This window comes from Sus scrofa, chromosome 1 (assembly GCF_000003025.6).
Source record: "Sus scrofa isolate TJ Tabasco breed Duroc chromosome 1, Sscrofa11.1, whole genome shotgun sequence".
Taxonomy (NCBI): Eukaryota; Metazoa; Chordata; class Mammalia; order Artiodactyla; family Suidae; genus Sus; species Sus scrofa.
In genome coordinates, this window is record NC_010443.5 from 180561997 (window position 1) to 180587132 (window position 25136).

Sequence of the window (25136 nt, forward strand, 5' to 3'; positions counted from 1 at the left end):
TTCAGATGCCAACACTGCACAGCTCTCTGGGACACCCTTCATATTTGTGGTCACCATCAACCTATGTACTTAATATGACAATTTTCTGGCAGGTGACTGGACAGGTTTTGAAAAAAGGGCAGCAAAAGGACTAGTGGCAGAGCTGCCCATTCCAAACCTACCCAAACACCCTTTATGAGCACAGAGAAGAACACTGAACCTAAGCTTACATTGCCTTTGCTCATAGTCACTAAAATGGATGAGGTGATGGTCAGGGGCCCTGAATCTCACACTACTGTTAGGAGACAACCTTAGAAAAGTAAAACCACCAGCAAAATGTGAGATGCCCTAAGAACAAAAGTCCATGGTCACCTACAGCAATTATATTTTTCGCTGGAAAAAATCTCTACAATGCAACCACCTCCCTCCAGGCCACATTGGGGGCATGCAGAGAGCTCTGGCAAGCCTCAAAGTTGACAATGACCTTAGCAAAAAGGGGGAGTCTCAATCTGGAATCCAAAATGCTGCTAAGTGCAGAGTTCATGCATAGGGCTCAAATCTGGAGCATTCCAGAATCACAGTGAAAAACTAGATCACCAGTGAGGATAAGACATGTATTCCCATCTCTGCTTCTTCAAAACAGGTCACACTGAATGACTCCTTATGGTGACAAAACATTGATGATTTTTCCTCAGTCTCAAAACTGGACTGTATCTTCAATGTTCTCTTTTCAAGAATCAGGTTTATTGAGGTCTAATTTTTTTTTTTCTTCTTTTCAGTGAAGCACCTGTGGCATATGGAGGTTCCCAGGCCAGGGGTCAAATCGGAGTTGCAGCTGCTGGCCCACAGCCACAGCCACAGCCACGCCAGATCTGAGCTGCATCTGCAACCTACACCACAGCTAACAGCAACACCAGATCCTTAACCCACTAGGAAAGAACAGGGATAGAATTTGCATCCTCATGGATACTAGTTGGGTTTGTAACCCACTGAGCCGCAACGGGAGTTCCTATTGAGATACACTTTACATAGAACAAATTCCACCATTTTAGTGAGCAATTCTATGTGTTAGAAAAACTGGTAAAATCTGTAATTATCACCACGATCAAGATTTAAAACAGTACCAGCAATCCCCAAATTCCCTTGTGTCTCTTTATAGTCAACTTCTAACCCTAGCCCCTGATAACAATGGATTTCTTTTCTTTTTAAAAAACTGGACTGTGGAGTCCCCATTGTGGCTCAGTGGAAACGAAACCAACTAGTATCCATGAGCACACAGGTTCAATCCCTGGGCTCACTTAATGGGTTAAGGATTCCTGTGCTACCATGAGCTGTGGTGCAGGTCACAGATGTGGCTCAGATCTGATGTTCCAGTGGCTGTGGTGTAGGCTAGCAGCTATAGCTCTGATCCAACCCCTAGCCTGGGACCCTCCATATGCTGCAGGTGCGGCCCTAAAGAGCGAAATAAAAAATAAATAAAACCGGACTGTATTATAAATGTCAGCACTGTTTAGACTTCCCCTTAAATATTTATCATATTTTGTTGATTCTGAGACATAACCTCCCCCTCCACCACACACACCCTGGGATTTGAACATTCTTAAATTATGATGTGTCTTATGATCATGGCATTTTACCATTACCATTGGGAATCATTTTTCTTCATGGAGATATCTAAGATAATGGTGTGTCATAATCTATGGTGCCTTTAAAAAATTGATGAAATATAATATTAAGTCATTTCACTACATTCATTGAATACTTACTATGGGCTAAGCATTCTACTAGGCACTGAAAATACAAATATGAACAATTTGGTTCATCAGGAAGCATCGCTTGAGAGGAGGAGATGGAAAAACAACTGTAATGTGATCGTGTCTATAACAGAGGGTTGGTTATCCACACACTGAGACTGAATAAAATTCTCTCTACATTGGCCAGCCTTCTTCTTTCACACCAAATTCCCACCCTGCCCCCGCTCAGTTCAGATGGGTGCAGATTCATAGGAAGTGAGGAAGGAGGAAGGACCATTCCACTCCACTCTGCTTATTCCACACATGAGTTATGGCCACACCATCTGACCTAGCGCCTCGGAACAATCCACTAATTACTTCCATAATTCACTGTTGTGGGAGAGAAGTCTCATTTTAGGGTGCAACAGCTGCAAGGCTTTTATGACAATGTCAAAAGGCAAGTCACTGAAAATAACTGCTCCGTCTGAGGGAGGCAGATGCCCCAAATCTTTCACAGACATGCTTCAAGGTCTCCAAATTCTTCCCTGGACAACTTGTAAAGCAGAGTGAAGAGATGTTAGTGTCCTTACCTGGTTCTTGAAAGTGTTCTTCATTTGATAGAGTTCTAGACAAGATAAGTATTAATGCTTCTTTAAATTGGTCAAAATGCACCTAAAAATAAACAATCCAAGATAAATTCATATTAGTTTCCACAGCCTTAAGGAGCAAACCCATCCAAAATCACTTGTTAAGAGTCCTGACAGTCTGGAAGGGAGTCACAGACCCTGTTTTTTGTTCCCTTCTACCTTCATTTTTCTAAAGCACTGAAGGGAAAATGGGCTGATTGTTCTTTTTCTTTTTTCTTTTCTTTTTTTTTTTTAGGGCTACACCAGGTGCATATGGAAGTTCCCAGGCTAGGGGTCGAATCAGAGCTACAGCTGCCAGCCTGCGCCACGGCCACAGCAACACCAGATCCAAGCCCCATCTTTGATCTACATCATAGCTCATGGCAACGCTGGATCCTTGATCCACTGGGCAAGGTCAGAGATCAAACCCACATCCTCAAGGATACTAGTCAGATTGGTTTCCTCTGAGCCACAATGGGAACTCCGGGGCTGGGCTGATTTTTTGACACACCAGTGTCACCAATACTAACATCAAAATCAATATTTATACACCTTGAGGGGGAAAATTACACAGCAAAACTCTCTTTATAGACTCAAATATAGATTTTGAATTCTTAGTTCCTTTTATTTCTCCAGAAAAGAAAGATGTTAGGTTAGATAATAGGAAAAACTTCCCAAGTAAACGATCTTTTTTTTTTTTTTAACCAGTTTTTTATTTTTATTTTTTTTACAGAATAAAATATATATATTTAAATGCAATTACATTCACACAGATTATTATATCATGGACCTTAAGAAACAGATTAAGTGACTCCCTCTGAAGAAGTAGAATGGAAAATATGCTGAGACAAATAGAAAATTTATTCTATACTTTATCCTATTTTGTATGGCTTTCATCTTTACTATTTAGTATTACCTATTACATTTCAATTTTTCTTTAGAAATTAGCATTATATTAAAATTGTGTATATTATACAACTAAAATTTATAAAGAAGAAAGCCTTATATACCATTAAATATTTTATATAGCATAATAAAAAGAATAACTTAACTGGTAAGAATAACAAAAATAATACACCCTCTGAAAATAAGTAAAATATAAAATGCATAAATTGGTTAAAAAATAGTGTAACTATATAAATATGTCCTCACAATTTGTTACATCTTATTGATTCTTCAGTATAGGCTTTACACCATTCTAGGTGATGTGATAAGACATTACAGACCTTACATTGTACCATGGAGAGAAATGGTTATTAATAATACAATTGTAGAACTGTATTACTTAATTGTACAGTTGCATTATTTAATTATAATTATCATAAATTCTTTGATGGAGAGGAAATCAGAATCAGATCTAAGAAGACTTCAGCATTCCAGGAATGATGTCAAATGACCCCCTTCATGGTGGATTATGCACTTATTTACTATGAGATATATTTCTCCTCCAGAAATTCCTTGTTTGTGTGTCAATTGTAGATTTTTGGTTTGCAGTTATTCTGAAGTTTTGATATAAGAGTCTATATGTATATGAGATTGTTTTAAGTTGTTGGTCTCTTAACTGCAAGTTCATTTCCAGTGTCCTGCATTTGTACCCACCTCTTCTCATGATTTCTGATTTTGGTGGTATAATTGTGCATGGACGATTTCATATCTTTACTGTATACGAGCCTTTCCTGGTGAGCCTTGTCATTTGTGGCATTTTTGTTTCCTGTTGCTGTCTTTTCTGCCTAGAGAAGTTCCTTTAGTATTTGTTGTAAGGCTGGTTTAGTGTTGCTGAATTCTCTCAACTTTTGCTTATCTGTGAAGGTTTTGATTTCTCCTTCAAATCTGAACAAGAGCCTTGCTAGGTAAAATAATCTTGGTTGGAGGTGTTTTCCTTTCATCACCTTAAGTATATCATGCCACTCCCTTCTGGCCTGCAGAGTTTCTGCTGAAAAATCTGCTGATAACCTTATTGGGGTTCCCTTGTATGTTACTTGTTTCTTTTCCCTAGCTGCTTTCAAGATTTTCTCTTTGTCTTTAATTTTGGTCAGTTTGATTAATATGTATCTCGGTATATTCCTCCTTGGGTTTATTTTATATGGTACTTGTTGTGCTTCCTGGATTTGAGTGAGTGGTTCCTTTTCCATGTGAAGGAAGTTTTCGGCTATTATCTCTTGGAATATTTTTTCTGTCACTTTCTGCCTCTCCTCCTTCTGGCACCCCTATAATATGGATGTTGATGCATTTAACATCATCCCAGAGTTCTCTGAGACTCTCTTCATTTGTTTTCAATCTTTTTTCTCTCTTCTGTTCCACGTTCATAATTTTTTCTAACATGTCCTCCACCTCGCTTATTCATTCTTCTGCCTCCTGTACTCTGCTGTTAGCTGCTTCTAGTGAGTTTTTTATTTCAGTTACTGTATTTTGCATCTCTTCTTGTTGAAGTTTTATATCTTGTATCTTTTTGGTCAGTGTTTCCTGTAAGTTATCTATCTTTGCCTCCAGTTTATTTCCAATGTCTTGCATCATCTTCAGCATCAACAATTTAAAGTCTTTTTCCTGGAGGCTGAGAATCTCCTCATCACTTAGCTAATTTTCTGGGGTTTTTCCTTTTTCCCTCATCTGAGTTACAGTTCTCTCTCTTTTCACTTTTATACGTTTTTGGTGTGGTGACCTTTTTACAGATAATAGAGTTGTAGCCTCTCTTACTTGTGGTGTCTGCCTCCCTTGTGGCTGAAGGCGATATGGGGGTTTGCTGTAGGCTTCCTGATGGGGGGGTGTGATGCCTGCCCACTGGTAGGTGGAGCTGATTCTAATCCCTCTGGTGGGTGGGGCTAAGTCTCTGGATGGGATTAGAGGTGGCTGTGTGCCTGAGGGGGTCTTTAGGTAGCATGTTTACACAGGGGTGGGGCTATGATCCCACCTGGATTGTTGTTTGCCCTGGGGCTGCTCAGCACTGACTGATGGGTGGGGCCAGATTTTCCCAAAATGGCCACCTCCAAAGAAAGGCAGCTGTTGAATATTCCTAAGAGCTTTGCTTTCAATGTCCGTCCCTCACAACAAGCCACATTCACCCCTGTTTTCCCAGGAGGTCCTCCAAGAACTGCAGTCAGGTTTGACCCAGATTCCTATGGGGACCTCACCCTGCCCAGGGACCCAGTGCACGTGAAAGTCCGTGTGTGCCTTTTAAGAATGGGGTCTCTGTTTCCCCCAGTCTTGTGGAGCTCCTGCGCACAAGCCCCACTGGCCTTCAATGCCAGATGCTCCAGGGGCTCTTTCTCCCAGTACCAGGTCCCTGCACGTGAGGGTTTGATGTGGGGCTCAGAACTCTCACTCCTATAGGTGAGTCTCTGTGAACCAGTTAGTTTTCAGTCTGTGGAGCTTCCCACCCCAGAAGTGTGGGGTTGTTTATATCGCAAAATAGCCCCTCCTACCTCTTGATGTGGCCTTCTCTTTTTCTTCTGGAGTAGGGTATTTTTTTAAGGTTTCTGGTCCATTTGGGTGGAGACTGCTCAGCCTTTAGTTGTGAATTTTGTTATTTTTTAGGAGAGAAGTTGAGCTCCAGTCCTTCTATTCCACCATCTTAATCCTCTCTCCCCAAGTAATCGATCTGTAACAAATGCTCCAAAGAAGCTTGCATCTCTTAAGATATTCTAGAAGAGAGCACACTACCTTTGGAGGATGACTTGAATATAGCCTTGAGGAGGTATATGATAGTTATCTCCCAAGGCCCTTATAGTTTTATAAACAAGCAGAAATCAAGAGCAAACACAAAGGATAAAAGAACCTTGGGAAGTATTCTCCTGAATTCTTAAAAATACAATTACCTCGACTGAAGTAGAAAAGAACCTGAGTTTTATTCAAGTAACTACTCAGAATTGGGGTATTACTTTGGTTAAAGGGGTAAAATGGTTGTCTTTATGGCCAAGTATATTCTTCTATAACTTAAATTTATGTGATCTCACCATGGAGGAGAAAGAAGAGATGGTATTTCTTCTCAAAATAATACTAGTTTGATAATGTGGTGCCTATTTATACAGAAGCCCATATGTAAATATGAAGTTGGTAAATTTATAATGTGTGCTGCTATAGGTCTCTTTGGACATCATTACAAAACATTGCCTAAGAGTTTAAATATAGGTGACAGAAAAAAAAATTCTGAATTGAATTTGGAGAAGCAGCAAATCTCAATAGTTATCTAAACAATAAAGGAAAGAAATCATATGTCTTATTCATGCAAATCGATGCAAAGGAGAAGAATTTATTGAGATTCATATGTCATAAAATTGTATATGCTTGCAATTTACCACCCTCTCCCAAAATATATGTGATTCCTCTACCACATTCATTTTGATTACTTGAAATTGCTTTCCAAAATCATATTCCTTTAGATCACACAGACTAAAAAATCAGCATATTTATGGAGCCAAAGCAGAAGTCTGTTAAGGGATGGATGGAGGGCATCTGCTAAAGAGCCAGGGTGGTATAATAAATGAAGGATTAAAAGATCATAGAATTTTAAGATTTCATAGCTGACAAATCACAGAAAATCCTGGGGAAGAACCAGGTCCTGCCAGAATCAGAGATGGGCTTCAGGCACTGTGGCATCCAGCTTTGGTCACCAGGGGCAAGGCCATCTTCCCAACCAGCCAACCCACAAACATCACATACCCAAGCCTCTCCCTCTCAGGGGCATCTCACACCCCAGCATCTATTACTTCCTACCAGAATCATGGCTTCCTCTCAGGCTGGGTAGCTAAGAGGAGAGTGAGCAGCAAAGGCTCTACTCTGGAATCTGCTAGATCTAGGTTCTGACTCTGGCTCAGCTACTCACTTGCTCCTGTGAAGTGGTTCAATTACTAAACCCCTTCAAGCAGTAGTTTGCTCATCTCTAAAAATGGGACTATCTAACAACTAATCTTTATAATTAATTCAACAGATATTTATTGGACATCTGCTATGTGCCAGGCCCTATGCTGGGCCCTGGTGATTAAGAGCCACCATGGAGCTCCTGTTCCCAGGGACCATCACAGTGGGTCAGGCAGGTACTGTGCTAAGGGCATCCCACGTATCTTATGTTCCTTATACTACCACCTCGCCCACAGCACCTTTAGGGAGATGAGAGTTGTATAATGAGACTTGTTAGGTATTCAACAAGTGGTAGTTAACACCACTAACAGGAACAGTAATGGGGTGACTGTTCTCACCACTTTCGCAAAGAAATAGAGCCGTATTTTCAAGCAAAGCAACTGGCTGTGAGAGTGATGGAGCCAGCCAAGTGGGTAGTGCTGCTGCAGTGACGGTAGGAGGCCCAGGAGCCTATCTCCCCCGGGGATCTGTGCAGCAGCTCAGTGGCAGAGAAATGGATTGAGTCTGCTGCATTTAGAGACTCAACTCTTTTTTTTTTTTTTTTTTTTTTTTTGTCTTTTTAGGTCCATGCTTGTGCATATGGAAGTTCCCTAGCTAGAGGTCGAACCAGAGCTGCAGGTTCTGGCCTACACCACAGCAACTTGGGATCCCAGACACATCTGCGACCTACCCCATAGCTCACGGCAATGCCGGATCCTTAAGCCACTGAACGAGGCTAGGGATTGAACACAAATCCTGGTGAATACTAGTCAGGGAGTTCTGTCATGGCTCAGTGGTTAACGAACCCGGCTAGTATCCATGAGAATGTGGGTTTGATCCTTGGCCTCACTCAGTGGGTTAAGGATCTGACATTGCTGTGAGCCATGGTATAGGTCACAGACGAGGCGAGGATCTGGCGTTGCTGTGGCTGTGGCATAGGCCGGTGGCTATAGCTCCGATTGGACTCCTAGCCTGGGAACCTCCACATGCCATGGATGCAGCCCTAAGATGACAAAAAAAGAAAAAAAAAAATACTAGTCAGGTTCTTAACTCCCTGAGCCACAACGGGAACTTCTAGGGACCCAACTGCCATTTTTCTCTCTCTTAGGGAATCAGTGGATGACCTGAATGAAATGGGAGTCCCTCGCTGCCACAGCTAATGAGTTGAACAGAAGGAAGCTCCTATTTCAAAAGGGAGGTGCTTGTCTTGAGACTTTCACATCCTTTATACTTGACTCTGCCATCTCTGCTGGGTCTTCTTGAGGTATCAGTTTTGATACAGGTCACTGGAAAGAGCCCTTCGGAATTTACTTCTAACAGAGGTCAACTCGGTGAGGATTACCCACACAGGTCACTCAGGGCTGGGGGGGGGGGGTCCTCTCCATCTCAATTTTACTCTCCCCTGAACAGTGACAAAGATATCTATGGTCTGGAATTTAACCAACTTCTAAGACTTTACTGCACCAGATTCAAGGGACACTGAGACCTCATACAAACACACCCACTTCAGAGATAGCACGAGCCTCACTGACAAGGAGGTTCCTTCTCTCTTGGCCTCAGTGATCTACAGCCCAGAAGACAATCAGGCTACAGGCAAGTGCCCAAAGCTGAGGAAAGTATCCTAAAGCTCATGAACTCCTCTTATAGAAATGCTACCAACCCAATTCAGGAGTTATTCTCAAAGGCCTGATTTATTATAAGCTGCATTTTCCTGCTTCCCAACCCACTACAGATTAGAGGCAGCAACTAAACAACAGGGGCACTTCAAGCTAAGTCCAAAAAGGATTGAGAAAAGACATTAATTATCTTCCCTGAAACAAAGAACAGTGTAACTTTTTGCACTTAAAAAAATTTTTTTAAAAACTACATAATTTTTTTGGAGTTCCCATCGTGGCACAGTGGAAACAAATCCGACTAGGAACCATGAGGTTGTGGGTTCAATCCCTGGCCTTGCTCAATGGGTTAAGGATCTGGCATTGCCATGAACTGTGGTGTAGGTCACAGACGAGGCTTGGATCCTGCTTTGCTGTGGCTGTGGTGTAAGCTGGCAGATGTAGCTCCGATGTGACCCTTAGCCTGGTAACCTCCATATGCCATGGGTGCAGCCCTGTAAAGCAAAATAAATAAATAAATAAAATAAAATAAATTTTTTAAATTTTAAATGAGGAGTTCCCGTCGTGGCGCAGTGGTTAACGAATCAGACTAGGAACCATGAGGTTGCGGGTTCCGTCCCTGCCCTTGCTCAGTGGGTTAATGATCCGGCGTTGCCATGAGCTGGTGTAGATTGCAGACATGGCTCGGATCCGGAGTTGCTGTGGCTCTGGCGTAGGCCTGTGCCTACAGCTCTGATTCGACCCCTAGCCTGGGAACCTCCATATGCCGCGGGAGTGGCCCAAGAAATAGCAAAAAATAAATAAATAAATAAATAAATAAATAAAATAAATAAAAATTAAAAAATAAAAATTTTAAATGAAAACCGTATAATTTTTAAAAAAGACCTATGTACTCCAAACCTAACAGACCGGGGTTATTTAGTGTTAAGGCACTGGGTAAAGCACATTGATCTATGTGTTGCTAAATAAATCCTGAGGGCACGGCTCTTATGACACAGAATAGCTGACAGACCAAGAAGATTTTAAATGATCAAGAACAACTATAGGACTTCCTGTTGTGCCTCGGAGGTAAGGAACCCGACTAGTATCCATGAGGACTCGGGTTTGATCCCTGGCCTTGCTCAGTGGATTAAGGATCTGTGTTGCATAAGCTGCAGTGTAGGTCGAAGATGTGACTTGGATCTGGAGTTGCTGTGGCGTAGGCCGGCAGCCATAGCTTCGATCTAACCCCTAGCTGGGAACTTCCATATGCTGTGGGTGCAGCTCAAAAAAAAAAAGAAAGAAAGAACGGCCTTATAATGTTTACTATACTCTTTGATAGGGTAAAACTTTAATAAAATTTTTTCAATCCCCAATGATTAAACTCTTCTTTTTCTTTTAAGTTTGCCACTAAGTGGGGTATGAGACTCAGGTATTAGGAAATATACTAATGCAGGTTCTGGGTAATACTGGATAAATGGGGTATCATTGTAGTTTGTTCTTTCCTGGACAAGTGGCCATTTGAATCGCACAACATCATGAGAAATGGTCAAGGCAGGCATCCCTCCTTAGAACTGAGGGAAGAAGGCTCAGAGAAGGCATGTGCCTTGCCCCAGGCTACCCGTCTTGAAGTGACATACTGACTTGGAGAATTCAGGCCTACTGATTGGACACATCAAAGTCTAGTCACCCTGATGGACTCATCAGACAGCCCGCTTCACTCCTGGTCTGACCTCCCAGGGAAATCCCCCTGCTGCTCCAGGTCAAATCCTCAACTTTACACAATACCACCAGGTGTAAAGCAGGGCCCTGGGATGGCCAGGGACACAGCTAGAACATACATACCCTCTGCCCTCAAGTGGTTCATCAGCTACACACATGGGAGAGTCGGATGGGAACAGAGAGGGGAAACTTGACTAGTAATTACAAAGCAGAATCTGGCAAATGCTTTTGAGAGGGACAAAAAGAAGCTGGAAAGGGCTTCTGCTAAGTGAGCATGTTCTACAGGTCAGCAGAGAGGAAGAGAGGGATAGTTTTGTGACATTTGACCTCTTCAAGATAGTGACAGGCAGAACTTTAAGCTTTCTAAAATAGACTCAGCATGTATTAAATCAGCCACATTTTAGAAGGAAAAAAACTGTAAAAGACTAGACGTGATTATTGTCTCAGAGGTCCTTCATAATCCAGCAATGTCTATCTGAGTGACCCCTTCTCCCCAAAAAAATCTAAAATCCAAAACAAAAACCTGGCAAGTTGATCATCAAAATGAATCTCCAAAAAGCAGCTTTAAGGCTTTTTTTTTTTTTTTTTTTTTACTTTACTGAAATATAGCCGATTTACAATGTTGTGTTAAATTCTGCTGTAAAGTAATTCACTTACACATGTCTATTCTTTTTCATATTCTTTTCCATTATGTTTTATTACAGGATAGTGAATATAGTTCTTTGTTCTATACAGTAGGACCTTGTTGTTTATTCATTTTCCATACACTAGTCTGGCCCTGCTAATCCCAATCCTTCCTCCCCCTGCACAACTCAAGTCTTAAATTGATCTTTATTTTCCTTCTTGTGAGGGCGCAGACACTAGACCCTTAGCTTTAAATAGCGGTAAATTCCTTGTCTTTCAAGAGAGTGCACTAAAGAAGTAGGTGATTGCTATTTTCCATCAATGCTCATGAATACTGATGTGGTGGAAAAGCCCCTCAGGGCACAACTCAGAACCAAAATGTGAATAAAACGCCCTCTATTGTGAAGAAACGGGCATCAGTGGGCTCGCTTGGTTCAATCCCTGTCATTTTAAGCACAATTTTTCACCTCCGAGGGAGCTTTCTATTGTATTCAGTTAAAATTTAGAAATCTTTACAAATATACAATGCAATTAAATCTCACAACGTAACCAGATTTTTAGAGCCCTGCATACCTTGGTTGGTACCCTCTCATTTGAATAATAATTCCTGCCATTCATTTTACAAGCCTTCCTATGTCCTGTATGCCTTGAAGGGCAGTCTGCAGCAATGGGAAAATTACATGACTGACATAAAACACACATGACATTTAAACTAAATTAATAGGAAGGCTAGTCAAGTCTGATATTTTCTGTCATGTGTCACCACTGCTTAATAGAAATCGACCTCATCACGTTCCCTCTCCAAATTTCATATGAATCCTTTTTGAGAAACAGTTTGCCTTTCTGAAAAAAGAATTTAAGCACGGCCTAAGAAACAAATGCTATTTCAAACCACAAAATACACGCAAGCACAAAACAACACACACCAAAAAACCCAACCCTGCAACCGGAAATAGAAAAAGGAACTTAACATTGCATAAAATCATGTCCTGTCATCACAGAGATCAGATGCATACTGTTTCCCCATGTGTGCAGGCCACACTTCAAACAGAGCTGAGATGAGAGGGCTCAAACAAATTGAGCTCATTAGACCAGACAAAGGCCTGCCTAGCTATCATCAACACATCAGAGGAGGGTTATATCTATTAATACAAAGGGAAATCAAAGAATGGACATGCAGGAGTTCCCGTCAAGGCTCAGCGGAAACAAATCTGACTAGTATCTGAGGACGCAGGTTCGATCCTAGCCTCACTCGGGGGTTAAGGATCCAGCATTGCCATAAGCTGTGGTGCAGGTCACAGATGTGGCTTGGATCCCGAGTTGCTATGACTGTGGCGTAGGCCGGTGGCTACAGCCAGGATTCAACCTCTGCCCTGGGAAACTCCATATGCTGTGGGTTTGGCTCTGAAAAGCCAAAAAGAAAAAAAAAAAAAAAAAAAAGAAAAAGAAAGACATTCAAAACATGAAGTGTTAGCTCAAATGGCTACAGAAATATGGACTCACCAGACGGTTGATGAAGAGGAAAATAGGGTTGACAGCATTATGCAAAGAGACGTGGTTTTAGAATGAAAGACGCTGTTACAAAATGTTTTCTTCTAAATACAGCATTTGGGTAACTAGCTTAGCAGTCATGTACTGCAGACAATGTGGAGAGAGGCCAAGGCCATTTTAAAAGGTGGGTCTATAAAACCTGAAGAAACTGTATGAAGTTGGCTCCAAGATGGATCCAAGGAACCCTGCCTACAGATGGAAATAGGTGCAAACCACAGCCACACAAGAGAGTTTCTAGCAAATCCATTCTCCACTCTAAGGAGCTTTTTCAGAAAATCATCCCTGGGGAGTTCCCACTTATCAAAAGCCTAACCTTTTGGTGCATAAGGGATGGAGGAGGGGAGGGTATAGGGAGACAAAGAGCATGGTAATTAACCGAACACCTGGCTCTGTGATAAGCCCTTGATAAGGCTTATACACAATCTAAGTCACCCTCCTCACAATCTTACAAAAAGGGTATTATTTTTCCCATTATACAGATGAAGAAACTGAGGCTCAGGGTATTTAAGACAATAGGCACACTCGGTTAAAAAGTACCTGAATCCAGGTCTGACTTCAAAGACTGCTCCAAGAGCATAAAATCCCAAGGTGGCGGAGGAAGGGGGTGGGTTGCAGTGGATGGAGAAAGATCCACTTTTGCATATGTGGAGTCTGAGGAGGCTGCGGAGAGATACAAACTCAGGGACTGGAACATGTGGGCTCCCATCCTGGTGCTGTTTCAAATGAGTTGCCTGACTTCAGACAAGTCACCATACTTTTCCAAGATCTGGGTTCTAAGTTTCTCTGACATACAGATGAACAGTAAGGTCTAAAAACTACGCTAAACCCTGAAGAACTTTAAGTCCCCACCATCAAAACAAGAAGCTCCTCAGAGTTCCCGTTGTGGTGCAGCGGAAACGAATTTAACCAGTATCCATGAGGTTTCAGATTTGATCCCTGGCCTCACTCAGTGGGTTGGGGATCTGGCATTGCCGTGAGCTGTAGTGTAGATCACAGTCGTGGCTCAGATCTGGCATTGCTGTGGCTGTGGTGTAGGCTGACAGCTGTGGCTCTGATTCAACACCTAGCCTGGGAACCTCCATATGCCCCAGATGTGGCCCTAAAAAAAAATAATAAATTTTTTAAAAAGGGAAAACAAGAAGCTACTCATAAAAGTATAAAAGAATACTGCAGAAATCTAAAGAGTGTTCCTGATCATTGTTTCTCTGGTGAGAGAGACGGTCACTTCTGAAATAAAGTAGGTAGAAGAGAACAGCCATCTAGCATTGTTCCTACCTCTTGTTGAGAGTACAAGGCCTTCCCAACAGCCTTCTGCCAGACTAAATCCTCTGAGGGACTCAAGGTTCACAGGTCGCAACACTCAAGTCAAGTTTGCAATGAGTTTGACAAGAGACGAATAAAGAAAAGAAGCGAGTCTTACAGCTTCTTAATCAGAAGGTCTTCTTGTCTGTAAATGTGAACTACAGACCCTTAGGAGTTCAAACAGACCCCAGATGACACTGTTGTAAAGGCACTGAGTGATGGTTTACAGAGTCAAGAGACCCATACAGAATTAGAAAATACCCCTTACCGTTTAGGTTCAATCCCTTTACAGCAAAAGTTTAGACATATAAGACATGCAATGAGAAATGTTCCCACCTTCCCTTTCAACACATTCAAAAAGCCCTGATGAATGATATGAGACAGGAGCATGAACACGGGGTAGTTACAAACAGGCGGTTTGATGATTAAGGCTAATTTTGCTTGTAGACAGAGAACAAGTCCAAATAGTCACCGCCAGAAAGTACTTGTGTATTTCTGAGTCACTTTTCACTTGGTCCAAACATGTATAAGAGAAAGAAAACTTAAGAAGCTTAATGAAGTGGAAACAAATCAGCAAATCACCATATAAAATTAATCATGATGTTTATAAAAGAACTCCAAGCATTTGAAAACGAAAGTGGGAAAGCTGAGTTGAATTATATATTTGTGCAGTTATCAAATTTTAACACAAAAAATTCCAAAGTTCCTTTGATGTCCAAAGTCCCCATATCCAGGGAACTCACTGGAAGCCAATGGTAAGTTCTGCTACCATGTGGCTTGTTCTGACTCTGAAGAGAGCCAAGAACATAAGGTACTTCAGCACCCAGATTCATATTGAAGATTACCACAAGGAAATTCAGAGGGCAGCCTTATCTCAAAGTTAGTATACCCCATTAGGAAAGGAAAATGTATTTTTAAAACTGGATCTAACTAAAGGCTTCAACAAAATCAAAGTAAATTATTATCTTTATGTTCTGATTTCTAATAAAAGAGATAGAGAGGCATGTGGAAACACTTCATTTAAAAGACACAATAAACAAGAAGCACCTATGATTGGTATCAATTACTTGGATGATTCATTAAGGGAGCTAACACGGTTCCCTTTCTTAAATTTTTGTAGTATTTACTCCCTGTACTTTTCTTTTTTTTTTTTTTTTTTTTTTTGTCTTTTTGCTATCTCTTTGGGCCGCTCCCGCAGCATATGGAGGTTCCCAGGCTAGGGGTCGAATCAGAGCTGTAGCCACCGGCCTACGCCAGAGCCACGGCAACGGTGGATCCGAGCCGCGTCTGCAACCTACACCACAGCTCACGGCAACGCAGGATTGTTAACCCACTGAGCAAGGGCAGGGACCGAACCTGCAACCTCATGGTTCCTAGTCGGATTCATTAACCACTGCGCCACGACGGGAACTCCTACTCCCTGTACTTTTCATCTGTCAGGAATGTTACCTTACTAGACCACAAGTTCCTCAGTGTCAGTCCTGAGGAATTCCTTGTCTTGAGGTCTGACCCACCTGACAGGGGCTTAACTGATAACAAAGATATGAAAGGAGCTCTTTTGAAAATCTAATAGGAAACACCTATCAGCAATGTCCTCTTTCCTTCAAATCAGTGATCCCCAAGCTTCAGGCACTTCAAACATTTATAAAGTAACCACCATGCCCAGAGGAACATGGCTTCAAGTTATAAAGCATGAGCGGACAGATTAATTGAAACATAATTTGACAGTAAACGACCTATTAGGAACATGCATAAAAAGAGAAAGTTGATTTACTTTCCTTAACAACTATCAAAAGAAACATTAGGGTTAAAAAAAAAACAGGAAGTTATGAATGATGGATTTTAAAATAGAAAATAGATAATATTAATATTCTTAGTTGGAGGGACAATGCCTTTTCTCTTATTTTTCTATTGAGGTAGAGTTAATTCACAATGTTGTATTAGTTTCAGGTATACAGCAAAGTGATTCAGTTATATATATATATATATATATATATATATACACACACACACACATGGTTTCAGATTCTTTTCCGTTATGTGTTATTATATGATATTGAGCATAGTTCTCTGTGCTAAACAGTACATTTTTGTCATTTATCTGTTTTATATATAGGAGTGTGTATCTGTTAATTCCAAACTCTTAAATTATCTTTTCCCTGCCCCCCATCCCCTTTGGTAACCATATTTTTTTTTCTATGCCTGTGAGTCTATGTCTATTTTGTAAATAAGTTCATTTGTATCATTTTTTTTTGCATTCCACTAAGTGATATCATATGATATTTATCTTTCTGTGTCTCACTTAGTTCACTTAGTAGGATAACCTCTAGGTCTATCTCTCTTGCTACAAATGGCATTACTGTTTCATATTGGAGTATAGTTGATTTACAATGTTAGTTTCAGATGTACAACAAAATGATTCAGTTATACATACACATATATCCATTATTTTTCCAATTCTTTTCCCATACAGGTTATTACAGAATACTGAGTAGAGTTCTTTGTGCTGTACAGTAGGTCCTTGTGGATTATCTACTTTACATATAGTAGTGTGTATACATTAATCTGAAAACTCCTAATTTATCCCCCTCCCAATCTCCCCTTTGGTAACCCTAAGTTTGTTTTCAAAGTCTGTGAGTCTTTCTATTTTGGAAATAAGTTCATCTGTATCATTTTTAAGTTTCCACATATAAGTGATATCATATATTTGTAGTTCATTCTTATATCTGAGTAACATTCCATTGTGTAAGTATATATACATATTCGCTTCCATGTCGTGGCTATTGTAAATAGTGATGCTATGAACATTTGAGTGCATGTATTTTTTTAAATTAGAGTTTCCCCTGGATATATGCCCAGGAGTAAGATTGCTGGATCATATGGTAACTCTATTTTTAGTTTTTTAAGGAACCTCCATACTGTTCTCCATAGTGGCTGCACTGATGTACATACCCACCAACAGGGTAAGTGGGTTCCCTTGTCTCTATACCCTCTCCAGTATTTATTATTTCTAGACTTTTTAATGATGGTTTACTGTAGTTTTGATTTGCATTTCTCTGATAATTAGTGATATTGAGCATATTTTCATGTGTCTATTGGCCATCTGTATGTATTCTTTGGAGAAATGTCTATTAAGTCTTCTGCTCATTTTTTTGATTGGGTCATTATTTTGATATTAAGCTCTGTGAGCTATTTGAAAAATTTTGGAAATTAATCCCTTGTCGGTCACATCATTTGCACATATTTTATCCCAGTCTGTAGGCTTCCTCTGCTATGCAAAAGCTTTTAAGTTTAATTTGGTCCCATTTGTTTATTTTTGTTTTTATTTTCATTACTCTGGGAAACAGATCCAAAAAAATATTGCTGTGATTTATGTCAGAGAGTTCTGCCTCTGTTTTCCTTGGGAGTTTTATAGTATCCAGTCTTACATTTAGGTTTTTAATCCACCTTGAGTTTATTTTTATACATGGTATTAAAGAATGTTCTAATTTCATTCTTTTACATGTAGCTGTCTAGTTCTCCCAGCATCACCTATTGAAGAGACTGTTTTTTCTCCATTGTATATTATTACCTCCTTTGTTATAGGTTATTCGCCATAACTTGTGGGTTTATTTCTAGGCTTTCTATCCTGTTCCATTGATTATACTTCTGTTTTTGTGCCAGTATCATCTTTTTTTTTTGGCCACACCCACAGCACATGGAAGTTTCTGGCTGGGCCAGGAATTGAATCCGAGCCACAGCTGCAAACTAACTACACCACAGCTGTAGCAACACCAGACCCTTAACACACTGTGCCACAGTGAGAACTCTAGTATCATCTTATTTTGATGACTGTAGCTTTGTAGTATAGTCTGAAGTTAGGAAGCCTGATTGCTCTTGCTTCATTCTTTCTCAATATTGTTTTGGCTATCTGGGGTGTTTCGTCTTTCTATACAACTTTTACAATTTGAGGATGGAAGGATTTTTCAATATCTGCAAATCAATCACCATGATACAGCACATTAACAAACTGAATAAAAAAAACCATATGATCATCTCAACAGATGCAGAAAAAACTTAATAAAATTCAACATCCGTTTATAATACAAACACTTCAGAAAGTGGGCAAAGAGGGGGCACATCTTCCCATAATAATGCCCATATATGATAAACCCACAGCTAACAGCATACTCAATGGTGAAAAGCTGAAAGCATTTTCTCTAAGATCAGGAATAAGATAAGAATGCCCACTCTCACCACTTTTATTCAATATAGTTTTGGAAGTCCTAGCCACAGCAATCAGAGAAGAAAAAGAAATAAAAAGAATATAAATTGGAAAAGAAGTAAAACTATCACTCTTTGCAGATGACATGATGCTATACTAAAGATGTTACCAGAAAACTACCAGAGCTCAGCAGTGATTTCAGTAAACTTGTGATATACAAGATTAATATACAGAAATCTGTTGCATTTCTTTACACTGACAACAAAATATCCAAAAGAGAAATAAAGGAAACAATCTCTACCATTTCACCAAAAAGAATAAAATACCCAGGAATAAACCTACCTGAGGAAGGGAAAAACCTGTACTCCAATTGAAAACATTTTCATAAAAATCAGTGTTTCATAAAAATCAGTGTACAGTGTTTTCAACATTGTTGAAAAGAACTGAAGACAACACGAACAGATGGAAAGGTTTACCAGGTTCTTGGGCTGGAAGAATCAATACCATACTACCCAAGGCAATCTACAGATTCAATGCAATCCCTATCGAATTACCAATGACATTTTTCACAGAAAAAAAATAATTAATTCAGCTAATTCTAATGGAGGTAAGACTTAGAGGTTTTACTGTATTTAAAAATTATACATGTTAAGATAAAAAAGACAAAATTAAAACCCCAAACATCTAGGAAGCTGATGGGTACTAATGTATCCAAAAGCCAATTTAATAGAAAACTTTAGTTTACAATAAACGTAAGTTACACCCATACCATAAGACCAGGAGAATGTCTGATGCCGGACACACACAATACGTATTTGCTCAATTAATAAATAAATGGATATGTTTAGATTGTCACGCTGTTATTTCTTTTTCCTTTTTTATTAAACTAAACTGCTACCCTTTAAACATTTTTCTGTAAATACCATCTAAAGAAAAGAAAGGTGGCTGGTAGCAGAAATAACTTATAATTTTAAAACTTTGGATCCCTATTCACGAGGTGATAGAAACTAGAAATCTCCAGTGAAGTCTAAGGAATTTTTTTCATTTAAAAGTGTAGACCATTTAGAGTATCTTAACAGCATCTGGCTAAGTTTACATGATCATCTGAGGAGAATAATTCAGTTTCATTAAAAATGCAAATCTAACAGTAGTGCATTAATTCATGCCAACCCCACTCTCAAGACAACCACCAGGGACCTTCCCCATGAAATCAATATGCATACCTCATTTAACTTTTATCACTGGCTCAAAAAGTAAATATCACACTACAGACCACTTAGGCATTCATTATTCACAGGCAAAGAGCAAATGTAGAAGTGGGCTGGTAGTGTCAAGTCGTCAACGAATCAATCGATAACTGTTAACCTGTTTCAGTTTGCCTAATGAGGGCAAAGATATGCAACATCTGGAGAGCAAACTGCCCATCTACTGCCAACAAGCAATCTCTTTACAGCAGAGGGTTCCACATTTCCTAATAACCCCTTACAGCAGAGGGTTCCTTGGGTTGCCTTTCAAGGAAGTTGTATTATGTCTTCTCAGGCTTTAATAGGCATGAAAATATGCCCCCTTTGGTACTGTTCCTCAGATACCAAAAGGCCAGAGATACCCCTGGGACCACAGTGGGCAATCCTAGTCTGCAGCTCCCTGAAGTATCTGAGATTGAGGCAGAACTCAGAAACATTTGAGTGGTTATGTGTTTTGAAGCACAACTTTAAGTATTTTTTAGGGCTCATATGAATTCACGAGCAGCTAATCCCCCAAAGTATCCAAAAATGGTTCTATTTTTGCAAAAAAACCCTCACACTTTCTTTAAACACAAGCCCTGTTAAACACCAGCTTCATGGTGCCAAGCCCCTGAAAATATCATTTCCTGTATTTTAACTTCAGAATGATCACCAATCTGTCCATCTCATAAACAGCCAATACTATACCTGAGGTCACTTGCCTAATGTTCCAGAGAAGAGACCGAAAATGAAGTGAAGGAAAGGAAGTCTGGTCGTTGGAATAAAGTTGAGCTTCACAGCTGCTTCCTCAATTTAACACCACATAATCAAAACCAGTGTATACAGGGAGTCAGCAATGGCAGCAGAAGAGCTCAAAAAGTACTGCCCATTTTTCCTCCTCATCCATTCAAAAACGACAGCAGCAAGATTCAACCCAAAGTCATACAAACGATGCTCTTAATTTTAATGATGAGAACTGAAGACTCTATGAGGTTGTGACAGCCTTCCCACTAACAGCAAGAAGAAAAAAAGGACCCCTTCTCACCTTACTCATCTCTCTGACTAGATCTACCGGGAGAGCATGACTATTTGTTTTCTTATGTAAAACTTAACATCAGTACACACGCACATCACTGCTGGAAGCAAGCCGTGCTGGGGTTTAAATAAACCTGCACAGTATTTACTTACCCTCCTGTCTTATTTCCTGGGTGAAAGATTTAATTAATACTTTACTCTAGAAACAACCCACCTAAGAAAGCGTTATGGGGAGTAAAAGTCCTAACAGCAAGCTGCTCTGCCTGGGAATGGCTGTTTTCTTACTGTACTTGACTTTCCTTCCCTGGAGATCTCCATCTCCTTCCTTCATGAAAGTGAGTCCATAAAATGATTCACGAAGGAAAAGGAAAGAGTTGGAAAACACCCTCTTGTTACCTTTTTCTCTTTTCATCTAAGGCACCCAGTGTACACCTTCATGCCAGAGCACAGATTAAAGCAGGCCCTCATCACTGGAGCATGGTACTGCTATGGCATGCCCCTTACTTTTATTTATTTATTTTTTTCTTCTGTTCATCAGGTTAACAGCTAAGAGCACACACCACCAGGATATTACAAACCAATTGCAACACATTCAGTTCCCCTGCCCCAACCCAGAAACCGCACCCACTTCCCACCCCCCACCCCTTCCTAGGCCTTACCCTGCCCAAGAGGTTGTCCTGAAGCAGCGTCTCTTGCAGCACCGGGGCCACCTCCTCCAAGCTCAACATGTGGCAAAGGTCAGTGAGTTCCTCCTGTCCCAGGGATCCAGTGCCCGTTGTGTCAAAACTGTCAAACAGCTCCTTGAGTCGGGCCTCATGCTGGTCCTGCTCTGCCTCATCCATCCCATAGCCCACAGCACTCACCTGTACAGACAGAGACAAGCATGGGTCTTGGGAGTGCTCTGTGCCTGTCCTGGCCCCCTCCTGCAGATCCACTGGGACTGTGTGAGGATCAGCAGAGAAGGTAATACCACACCACACCTCCTGGCAGGATCACGGGTCCCTCCAGGATCTGGCCGGCGAAGGGAGCTCCCGTGCACATACACTCACACCAGGCGCTCATCCACAAGATTCGACCTGGTAGGGGCAAGGCAACGTTACCAGAATGAGGGCTTCAGGTAAGCAGAAAGGTGTCCTCCTCTCCTCCCTGGCCCTCAGGCAGGCAGCCAACGTGTCAAACTCAAGACTGAAAATGGTTCTCTATCAGTCCATTGGTCCAGGACTCTCAGAAGGTGAAAAACCACTTCTGACATCCAGTCCTTCCAAAGGAACTGACTATTAGCACAACGGAGCCTATTCAGTGCTAGTCAGAGCTCCGGAAGACCTGCCAGACCTTGAAGTCTGCCATGTTGCTCTCTCGGTTCAGCCCAGACGCCCCTCTTTGCAGTCAGAACACAAGGTTGCAGCAAAGACCTGGTGAACACATCTGATACAAAACCGCCTGTTTACAGGAAACCAAATGCCTCTTCCATGAGTTCCTTAAAAAGCAACTCAATTAACTTCATTGGTGCAACTACATGAGGTACAACAGGAAGAGTATTCCCTGAAGCTTGCTTAAGCCCAAGGGAGTTTTAGGTAATGCTTAGTTGCCTAGAGACAGGGGTAAACACTACTCCAGCCTTTCAGACAGTGAAGTTCCCAGGAGCCACAGACCACATGTGAAACATACAGAATCTCAGGACCCTCCACTATCTAGACCTACTTGCTTTTGTACTCCTGGTTAAGGGGTCTTCCGTCTCTCTGACCCACCCTAATGCTAGGCTTTTTCTCTCTTTGATGGAACATGTGAAAACACGGATTTATCAATAACTCTCATAATCATTTTTGCTAAGATTATCATAAAATTCTAGCTCCCTCATATTTGAAGAATGATTTTTTGCTTGCACAATATTCACTTTTTTTTTTTCTTTTTAGAGCCACACCCATGGCATATGGAAGTTCCCAGGCTAGGGGTCCAATTGGAGCTGTAGCTGCCAGCCTACACCACAGCCACAGCAACTCAGGATCCAAGCCGTGTCTGCGACCTACACCATAGCTCATGGCAACGCCAGATCCTTAACTCACTGAGCGAGGCCAGGGATCGAACCTGCGTTCTCATGGACACTAGTCAGATTCATTTCCGCTGAGCCACAACAGGAATTCCCCCAATAATTCACTTTTAATGTGTTGGGTTTTCCAACTAAAGCCTGAAACCTTCACATTTGAATGTACCTCCACCATGATGCAATGGAAGCCAGACGAGACATATACCCTTGAGAGGGTGACCTCAGCCTTCTCAAACAAGGCTCACAGAACCACCCCCCTGACTATAAAAAGCAGCACCTTAAAAAAGTATTGATCTTGCCAACAATTTTTGATTGTGGTAAAAAAAAAACGCATAACATGGAGTCCACCCTCTTAACAACATTTTAAGTGTGCAATTCTGTACTATTCACTCTATGCACACTGCTGTACAGGTCTCTAGAACTTCTCCATCTTGCCTGACTGCAACTCTGTACCCACTGCTCAGCAACTCCCCATTCCCACTCCCTCAGTCCCTAGCAACCAACATCCTACATTTACAAGCACACCTTTAACTAAACCAAGTCCTGGGTCAGAAAACTCTAACTTAGAGGTGATGTCACAAGGCAAGTCATTACAACATGGGAAACACGTATGTTAGGATGATGAACATGGCCAGACCTGAAAATAAATGAGCCTTCCATAACACAGCAGGGCTGCTCTAGGCTGCTTTGCTTTCTTTCCACAGACAACTGTTCAAAACAAGACAAGTTGAAACAGAGCCAACAACCATCCCAAGGGTTTCAGCAGAACTAGGCAGGCTCAGAAGATGGATCCAAACAGCTGGGCCACAGACCTCGATTTTTACTGGGGCCACTCACTACAGGGAAATGGAAACGTTCTGGTCCAGGTTCCCAGTCTCCAGGGTCTTTTCTCCTAATTATCAGTTTTTCTATTAAGGTGCTGCTGGCTCTGGCTGCCTTCCCAGGGTTGGTCTGTTGGGTTAACTAATCACCATGTAAATGTTTACAAAATAACTTGAGAGTGCTAGAATAAACATCAAAGCATCAGAAAAGAAAAACCAAGGTGGTAAGCAAAGCCACAAGAGAAATTTAGACAAGGCCAAGGCTTAGCTAATGAGATTCACTTAGAGTCCACCCAGTCATCGTCAGCTCAGATCTGCTGAGAATTGACAGGATGATCTGGGATTTTCAGGGTTGCCACAGCTCTCAGACTCACTCTCGGAGTTCTCTAGTCCCCTGGACTGGAATCTAACTTCATAAAACCTAGACTATTCTGATTCTGCCTGATTTTGCATAAAAAAAAAAAAACCCTCAAAAGTGAAAGAACTCTAACACTTCCCCTTTTAAAAATTATTATTATTTTATTTTATTTTATTTTTTGGTCTTTTTGCCATTTCTTGGGCCGCTCCCACGGCATATGGAAATTCCCAGGCTAGGGGTCGAATCAGAGCTGTAGCCACCAGCCTATGCCAAAGCCACAGCAACACGGGATCCAAGCCGCAACTGCAACCTACCCCACAGCTCACGGCAACGCCAGATCGTTAACCCACTGAGCAAGGGCAGGGACCAAACCCACAACCTCATGGTTCCTACTCGGATTCGTTAACCACTGCGCCACGACGGGAACTCCCTTAAAAATTATTTTTAAGGGCTGGGGATTTGTCCATCTAAACCAACAAAAGAGGACCATAAAACTCACAATGGTAATGTGTATCTGTTAATCCCAACCTCTCAATTTATCTCTCCTCCTCCCCTTTGGTAACCCTAAATTTGTTTTCTATGTCTGTATGTTTCTGTTCTGTAAATAAATTTGAAATAAACTATAAGAGAAAACAAAAAGCTCTCAATGCACTGAGAAGTCCTGATCTTTTTTTGAGGCTTTGAATCTGATAAGCTATCATACCCTGCTCTTTGGGAGGTCACTGATTTTTTTCACTAAACCAAACCTCATTTATTTTACAGTAACTTTCATTTTTTCTCTCTTTATTACATCTCTCTCCTTCCCAAGAACTGCACTTAGGAGATTATTCTTTTGACTGAAGGGGGAAAATTGCTCCACCCCTGTAGAAACAAATGATCATATGGAAACATCCAAAAGATGTTTCATATGGTGACAAGTTGTCAGTACTCTTCTGGCACAGAAGGCATTTTTACTGGTTGATATTACTCCCCAAATGTTCATCAGTAATTTCATGTGCAGGAATTATTTTTCTCCCCACTTGGCAGAAATCTCTTTAAAGGAAAGGTCCACAATTTCTATTTCTTTTATAGCTTCCCCCAAATGTTTAGTACAGTCTGTTCTTCACACCAGGAACTCAGGAAACATCATGGTCTTATTTAGTATATGGAGACTCCTTTCGAGGAAACGTACCCAGAATGAAAGCTATAGAAATGAGCAGAGGAAGACTCTGAAATGCCTATTTCTTCCATAAGTATACTTCTACTCCTCCCCCTCAATGACTTTTCAAAAGCATTTCCAGTCTTAGACACAACCGAGCCTAAGTAGAGAGCCAGTACCCACTGCCAAACTGTATGTATCATGTAGTGCCGTCTGAGGTTTGATTCTACGCGTTAGTAATTAAATCAACAGATTTACAAACTTCAGCTGCATTTTTGTTGTGCTGTTTCTATAGGGGAGAATCTACACTAAAATACTTTCCCAAGTCCCCTTGTTTATAGAAGAGAACAG

The 25136-nt window shown here is 41.0% G+C and overlaps 1 protein-coding gene across 33 annotated transcripts in view; it reads right to left on the bottom strand.

Moving 5' to 3' along the window:
- Positions 1–25136, bottom strand: part of NIN (ninein) — a 144712-nt gene that overhangs the window by 84728 nt on the left and 34848 nt on the right. For 25 of the 33 annotated variants that reach the window (XR_002346861.1, XR_002346857.1, XR_002346856.1 and 22 more), the window contains 2 exons: positions 21084–21287; positions 2303–2384 (listed from right to left, as the gene is read on the bottom strand). Coding sequence is in view for 28 of the 33 variants with exons in the window: in XM_021101674.1 (XP_020957333.1) it covers positions 2303–2384; positions 21084–21266 (265 nt within the window). In the remaining 5 variants the exon portion in view is untranslated. Of the gene's footprint in view, positions 1–2302; positions 2385–21083; positions 21288–21404; positions 21501–25136 lie in introns of all 33 variants that reach the window. The other 8 variants (XM_021101660.1, XM_021101592.1, XM_021101658.1 and 5 more) reach the window with 1 other exon arrangement.